Source organism: Octopus bimaculoides, chromosome 13 (assembly GCF_001194135.2).
Source record: "Octopus bimaculoides isolate UCB-OBI-ISO-001 chromosome 13, ASM119413v2, whole genome shotgun sequence".
NCBI classification, from domain to species: Eukaryota; Metazoa; Mollusca; class Cephalopoda; order Octopoda; family Octopodidae; genus Octopus; species Octopus bimaculoides.
Window position 1 is genome coordinate 44,544,990 of NC_068993.1, and position 7,771 is coordinate 44,552,760.

A 7,771-nucleotide genomic window follows, 5' to 3' on the forward strand; every position below is an offset into this window, starting at 1 on the left:
AAAATATGGTTTGTAAAATTTCAATTTTTCAACAAATATATATATATATATATATATATATACCACCAGGCCTTCAAGCAGGCTAGCCACATGCCAGAAATAACAGCTAAATCTCACAAAACTGCGATAACATAATGTAATCAATCTACTCACCTTTCTGCAAAGATTTCTTTCAGAGTAATTTCCGCAGTGATACGACAAAGTAATTCTTGTGAAATTAAAGTTAAAGGGTAAACCAAAAATAAACACAAATTCAAATTTTAATTTCAAATCTTTTTATAAAAAACTCCGACCCCCAAATTCCCCACCTGCCCGTCATCCCACTGTCTAAAAGTGAAAATAAAGGGTTGTTTTGTCTATTTCTCGTGTTCGCCTATAAAATTCGAAACTTTTCTCAGATTCCCCTCCCCAATTTCCGAAGCTTTACCTGTTATTATCTACTTGTTTGCAAAACTAAAACGAAATATTTCCGATATGAAAACTGTACGTTATACCCTAAGATTGCCTAGCATGGCAATGTTAAGATGTGATTTCAAGGAGATTTGGTTGCAATGCCACTTTCTTTTCTATTGGAGTGTGATTCCAGCAATATTTGATAGCTATTCATGTTAAGCTTGTACATAATATGCCCGACATGCATGATGTATTAAGAGGAAGAAATATTAGTGTATTATGAAAAGTATGCTAACGACCTGTGTTGAATGTCGTTTCGTTCAATTGAATGAAACAACAAATACTATATTAATCTCAAAACCTGATCTTTAATCAAAGTCACACGCCAAGTATTTTACAACCCTGAAATTTGTGATAAGAGTTCTCTCTCTCTATCTATCTATCTATCTCTCGTCAACTTGTACAGCTGTTTACAACAATTGACCTTAATAGTCCGGTGGGTCTGATTTTTATATTCCTTTGTTTCTCTTTGAAATTATATTTGGCGCTCTTCGTTGTGGCAGACGTACTTGAAATTTTCTTTACTACGTCTCTTGGCATTATTTTTTTTAGAAAGTCCTTCTAAAGCGGATAGAATATTTTATTTTAAACATATATATCAGTGATGCTATATATCTAAAACGTTTAAAACATTGTTTCCTTTACTATGGTCCTCACCATTATTACTTTCGTTGTTACAATTATGTATTTGGCATAGCTAATGAATATTTAGCTTCACGTCTGCCCTTATCGAACGAACCTACAATGAACTGCATTCCATGTTAGTTGTTTTTCCTTAACACTGTAAGTTGTAATTTAAGGGATATTTGGCTGTTATTTTCATGTAAAATATCACTCTCCGACTGAGGGTATTTAACGAAAAAAGGAAACAGAATAACAAACACTAGCATCATTAAATTTCCTAAAGAAATAATGTTCAAACGTTTGGGTAAAAAAAAAATGAAATTGAATATATATTTGAAAAGATAACATTGTTTGACCCAGTAAAATACTGACTCCATAGATTGTTTTGGGCCAAATGACGAAAGAAAACTTGCATGTAACTTTCAAAAGATGTGAAACATCGTACTGTTTCCCTAAGATTCTTCTGATATTTGGATCGAAGAAATAGAAACTACGATTTACAAACACGCTGGTGTTATAACAGCTGATAAACGGACAGCCTCACGTCAGTCATTTTATGCGACCTATGGGACACATGTCTTTCTGTGTAATGACTATTAACGTAACTATGCTGTGAGGAGCAACTTCTGTGATGATTGCCTCTATGTTGGATCGTGTCTTCCAGTGTCCGAACCCAGGTATCCATAATTGTATATCCTTTTTAAAAATTTCGATTCATTGATCACATGTTCTACTACTCATAGCCGTATAAGCAGCATTATCGGCCCCCGGGCACTGAGCCCTGTAGTATTTTTCCTTAACAAGCCATAGTATACATAAGGCCCCCGAGCAAGTCACTGCACTGGGCCCTATAGCATTTTTTTACAGCAAGCCACAGCATACATAGAGTAAATTTGGGCCCTAGATCCGTGAAGCTGCCGGGCAACTGTCCCGTGTACCTATGCTGTAAGACGGTACTGCTACCAGCTGCCATGTAAATGAAATTAGATATAACTTTTGAAACTAAAAATATATTGAAAGCGGCAACAGAAAAAAAAAAAAGAAAAAAAATACAAAAGCTTACAATATATTTTCAATTTAATTTTATTGATTGATTTCAAATTGTATTTCGTTTCACATTTCGTCTTCAATTTTATCAGAATAGCAGATGGTGATCAGTATTACACTCTGTATTTGACCTTTGTATGAAGAATCCCTCACTACGTTCCTCAGATCCTAACTGTTAACAGATTGAGGATCTGCTGGCAGTATATGAAATCCGATCTTTGTTTTTGTAAGTTACGGACAGTTCATTTCGAAGTTTTAAAATATTAAAATGATTACAAAATTATTTTAAACATTCATCGTCATAAATAAGCGACCATACACCTCATTTTGCTTTGTATGTTTCAAATTCTTACCGGTGTACATCACTTTTAGTCTCCTCGAATTATAACGATTATACTTACTACCAGCATTTGACATTCTCGTTCCAGTTACGGCACTGTTGTTAGATTAATAGTGGATGTATTAGTGACAAATCTATTTAGATAATCTCATTAAGTAAATTATTTCAACAATATTCAAGTAGACTTATAGCATAGGTAGTCCTCTATCCATTGCTTTGGATATAGTCTTCATTCATTCACCTTGTTGACCAACGTGTACACTTTTACATGAGGTTGTTTATGGCAGAAAGTGCAATGTAGTAGTTTGGACAGATTGCTTTTCCGTTAATGCCGAATGTCCATTTTGTTCTTGCATGTCTGTAGGTTTGGTAATGGTTACAGCGTAGACGAAAGATAGAATTTGGTCAGAACGTAATAGTTGCTGTTAGCTTAGGGGCGGACTGAGAGTAGTAAGGACCTTTGGGCATAACTGTTTACTGGGCCCCTTAGCATTGATATCAGCAGAGTGAACATGTAGAGTATGGGCCCCTCAGAGCTCCGGGCCTTCGGGCAGTGTCCAATTGACAGACAGCTCAGTTCGCCCCCTCTAGTCACTACATTCAAGCACAGTGTTTTTGGACTAATAAAGTTATTGATGCTGCTAATATTTGTGTGTGTGTGTATTTTTTTTTTTCATCAACTGCCAAGCTATCCTAAAAACGCATCAAATAAGTTGTTCATTTCAGAAGTTTGGTGTTGACAATAGTAACTAACCTAGCAGACCTTGGGTACAAAACAATAAATAAATTGATAAAGGATTGAAATTGCTTAGTACTCATACCTTTTTGAAAGATATTATTAATCAATAGAGAAACAAAACTATTGTAGACACCTTTTTCTGTGATTCAGTTTTATAATTGATCTTATTCTGTAAAATATAAGACTACATCTTAATTTACAATCTGCTATGTGTGTCTCTTCCACTGCGATAAGAACAACCACTGCTACTATGAATTTGAAAATTCTATGATACTCCTATCTAATCATCTCATTTACAAGGTAGTGAATTGGCAATTGGCAGAATCAGGGCATCAGACAAAATACAAAGTTTGTGTACATAATTTCCCCTCTTCAGACTTAAGTGCTGCTGAAATAGACTACAAAGACAACTTGCAATAGACTTGAACTCCTCTTGTCTGATGAATTTGTCAATATTTTAACCACTTATCCATTTATCTCTGCAATGACAAATTTCAAAGAGAGCTCCTTCATTGTTTCTCAATCTGCTTGAAACAGTAGGCATATCTCCATCAAATCACACTATTGTTTTCAAAAAGGACTCATGAGATAAAGTAGTTTGAAAAATAAAAGTGGGTTAGTCACTACTGGAATGTCTTTGATCATCCTAAGGGTTTACTTGTTTAACCATCCTGAGGTTAAATGGCAACCACCATCTCTGCAATGATATCTTCATCATCATCATCATCATCATCGTTCGCTTTCCATGCTAGCATGGGTTGGACGATTTGACTGAGGACTGGTGAAACCAGATGGCTACACCAGGCTCCAATCTGATTTGGTAGAGTTTCTACAGCTGGATGCCCTTCCTAACGCCAACCACTCAGAGAGTGTAGTGGGTGCTTTTACGTGTCACCCGCACGAAGGCCAGTCAGGCGGCACTGGCGACAGCCACGCTTGAAATGGTGTATTTTATGTGCCACCTGCACCGGACCCAGTCCATCGGCACTGGCAACGATCTCGCTCGAATGTCTTTTCATATGCCACTGGCACAAGTGCCAGGGAGGCAACGTTGGTAACGATCAACGGCCACGCTCGAAATGGTGTAAATCACACTATTGTTTTCAAAAAGGACTCATGAGATAAAGTAGTTTGAAAAATGAAAGTGGGTTCGTCACGACTGGACTGTCTTTGATCATCCTAAGGGTTTACTTGTTTAACCATCGTAAGGTTAAATGACAACCACCATCTCTGCAATAATCTTTTGGAATTTATACTTGTACATTATTTGAATGTTGAGTAATGACCAAAAGAATACAATCATGAAAACAAGCAGCTGAAATAGGATTCCTCCAAAGGATCTTTGGAGTAACATTACTCAACAGGGTGCATAACTTGGAGACCAGTGAGTCTCTCCAGGTTGAGTTGCTACTTCTCCCACATTGAGAAGACATGACTCTGGTACAACAGACATGTGGTTAGAATGCCACAGAAAAGGATTGCATGGCAGATTCTTCTAGCCAAGCTAACTGGCAGGAGACCTAGGAATAGACCAAGAACACAATAGTTGGATAATACTCAATCTTGGTCTCAGTTGTTCACATTTAGGAATCCAGCAAGTAAGTTTAATGATGGTCGCTTCAATAGGACCCTATGGAAGACTGAGGACTTTAACCCCATGCCTTGTCCATGAATAGTGGGTGGAAAAGATGAATGAATGGATATTTTCAACATTTATTGGTACTCATTCAAGAATTAATTTCATAATTTCTTTATTTTAATTTTTTTTTTTTTTTGTCACAGGTTCACTCGATGAAAGATGTTAAGTCCTCGATGTTCTAATTTAAGAAACCATCTGTTATTTTCCAAGTTCTAAAACATATTTATAAAGTTACTTGAATGGTTTGGTTCAGAATTCATCCAAGAAGTAAAGTGAACATGTATAACTTCCTGCACTTGGAATTAAGATGGTTATCTCGATGCTATCACACAAAGCACCATGAAAAACTTGTATTGAGACAAATTACAACTTATTTGTCTAGTTTGACTAGTTCTCTTTCTTCAAAGGACACTAGACCAAATGGCAGAGAACATTTAGCAGTAGTTCCAAAATATCACTCAACATGGATTCAGCCAGAAGGATTTGACACAGGAATCAAAGTTTACAATACTTTGACAAAACAAAAGGAAAAATTGATCTTACTTCGCAAAAACATTGCTACATGGTAGGTCGGACATGTTTGTTGTTATTTCACCAATTTTTTTTGTTTGTTTTTACATTGTTCTATCAACCCCTTAATCGGATCTGTTATGAAAAGAACTGCCCATTTTGTATATTTTGGATTACATTGTCTAGTGTATCTTTGCTTTTTTTTTTAAGACAATACAGTTTGATTTGAAGAGATATTTGGCTGTTAGTGGCCATTCTCAAATTACTCAGTCCAATTCTCTTTACATAGGTACCCTAGGATAGAAACAGCATAGCATTGTAATATTGGTTTGCTGTTAGTGTTAAGAAGGGCATCCAGCTGTAGAAATCATGTCAAAATTTACAGTGGTGTTTGGCACAATTCTCTGGCTCACCAACTCCTGTCCAATCCCTGCCAGCATGGAAAATGGATGTTAAATGGTGCTGATGATGATACTCTGAATTAAATTATAATCACAGGGAAAATTAGCTGCAATAGACTGATGTGATAACTGGTATTTTATCCCAGAGAATATTTGTCTCTTATCTGTTTGATACATAGATACAGAAATACTTTTGCAATAGACTGTAGTGGTCTATGAAAAGACATAAAAAAGAAATCAGTTTGGAAGGTGTGGTGATCAGTTCAATGTTTTGGTTGTGGGGAAGTTTCTGAAGAACATGAGTTTGGGGAAGATTAGTTAAGATATTTAATACAGTATCTGTATAGTGGAAGAGATGAAGGTGCATTGAGGTGTTGTGCTTTATCTCTAAGGTCAGCTCTGATCAAGCAGACCTTAGATTTTCCATATTTGACCACCTCAGTTTGTTTTCAAACAACATGTATCTTGGATAGCATTGTTTAATAGTAAACCAAACATGCTACCTAGTTTAATATCCTTTGCCTGGTCTTTGGATGCTTTTAGTAGAGTTCACTTTGTTCCAAGCATTCAGACCCCTACAATGTTTTTCCTTCAAACATTACCCTAGAGATAGCGAAGCTGGGCAACCAGCTTCATTATTAACCTCATTGATTTCAGAAGGTCTGAAAAGATCAGGAACACTATCCCCTCCTCCTCCAAACTTATCTTTTATCTCTTCTCTTCTTCCTTTTACTGGTCTCAGTCATTGGACTGCAGCCATGCTGGAACACCATCTTGAAAGGCTTTAGTCAAATAAAATGAACCCAATATTATTTTTTAAATCTGGTACTTATTCTGTCAGCCTCTTTTGCCAAACTGCTTAGTTGCAGCGATGTAAACAAACCAATACTGGTTTTCAAGCTGTGGTTGGGGGTGGGGACATGAACACAGAAATGTGCATGTGTGTGTGCATGCACACACACACACACACACACAATGGGCTTCCACAGAGTTTCCATCTACCAAATTCACTCACAAAGCACTGGTCAATCCAGGGCTACAGTAGAAGACACTTGCCCAAGGTGCCGCTCATTGGGACTGAACCCAAAACCAGGTGGTTGCAAGGCAAACTTCTTAACCATACAGTCATGCCTAAATAAAAATAAGATAGAACAATTTCTCTCTTAAATCATTATTTCTGAAATATTTCCTTTTTCTCTTCCTAGGTACATTTGTGGGCCCACAGTCTATGACAGTGCACATTTGGGACATGCCAGTACATATATCCAGTTTGACATCATCCGTCGTATTTTGACAAAGATATTTGGAATCCATGTGATCCGAGTTATGAGTATCACTGATGTTGATGACAAAATCATAGACAGAGCTAACAAAGTAAGTCTGTGCCGCCAACTGTTTCAATTTTATCACACAACTTTCCATTTTTTTTTGTTTTTGTGTGTGTGAGACAGAGAGAGAGAGTGCCACTTACACATAAATGCAAAAAAATACATAACAACTCATACCTTTACTCACTCACTGACTCTCTCTCTCTCCCCACACAAAAATGAAATGCATCAGTTACCCAATTAGAGTTTTAGTGGGAAAACTTGCAAAGGAAAAGTGATGTTTTTTTTTCTAAAACACTCAATACCATTTGAAATCTATTCTGCAATCTGGGATTAATATATCCAGTGATTTTAAGAGGTATAAAAAAGATATTTTGCTTTATACTTTTACTTGTTTCACACACACACTAACACTAACAATTTTTTAGAAGAATTTTGTATCATTCTTTATCTCTCCTGACCAGACATCGTTACCACTAATTTCTATAACCATGTGCATTTTCACTTATTCTTTTCAAGCTTGTTTGAATTTTCAGTCTAATGTAATCCACTCTTGAAAACGTATTTCTGCAAAATGTTATCTAAAACTATGGGTAAAGAAAAGGGGCTAATGCAGTTTTGCCCCTCACTTTCAAAGATGCATTTTTTTGAAAAAATTTCTTTGGATTCCTAGGTTTTATTTAGATGTTG

General features: G+C 36.3%; 2 protein-coding genes across 6 annotated transcripts in view; one reads left to right on the forward strand and one right to left on the reverse strand.

The window, feature by feature from the left end:
• Window positions 1-249, reverse strand: part of LOC106880615 (inhibitor of growth protein 1) — a 27,983-nt gene extending 27,734 nt beyond the window's left edge. The window contains exon 1 of the mRNA XM_014930651.2: window positions 154-249. The gene's annotated coding sequence lies outside the window, so the exon portion shown is untranslated. The remainder of the gene's footprint in view (window positions 1-153) is intronic.
• LOC106880572 (probable cysteine--tRNA ligase, mitochondrial) overlaps window positions 1-7,771 on the forward strand; it is a 27,145-nt gene that overhangs the window by 1,487 nt on the left and 17,887 nt on the right. For 2 of the 5 annotated variants that reach the window (XM_014930591.2, XM_014930608.2), the window contains exons 2-3: window positions 4,986-5,407; window positions 6,959-7,127. In XM_014930591.2, the coding sequence (XP_014786077.1) occupies window positions 5,082-5,407; window positions 6,959-7,127 (495 nt within the window). In that variant the 5' untranslated portion in view covers window positions 4,986-5,081. Of the gene's footprint in view, window positions 1-344; window positions 890-926; window positions 1,755-2,216; window positions 2,351-4,985; window positions 5,408-6,958; window positions 7,128-7,771 lie in introns of those variants that run through there. The other 3 variants (XM_014930598.2, XM_014930576.2, XM_014930583.2) reach the window with 3 other exon arrangements.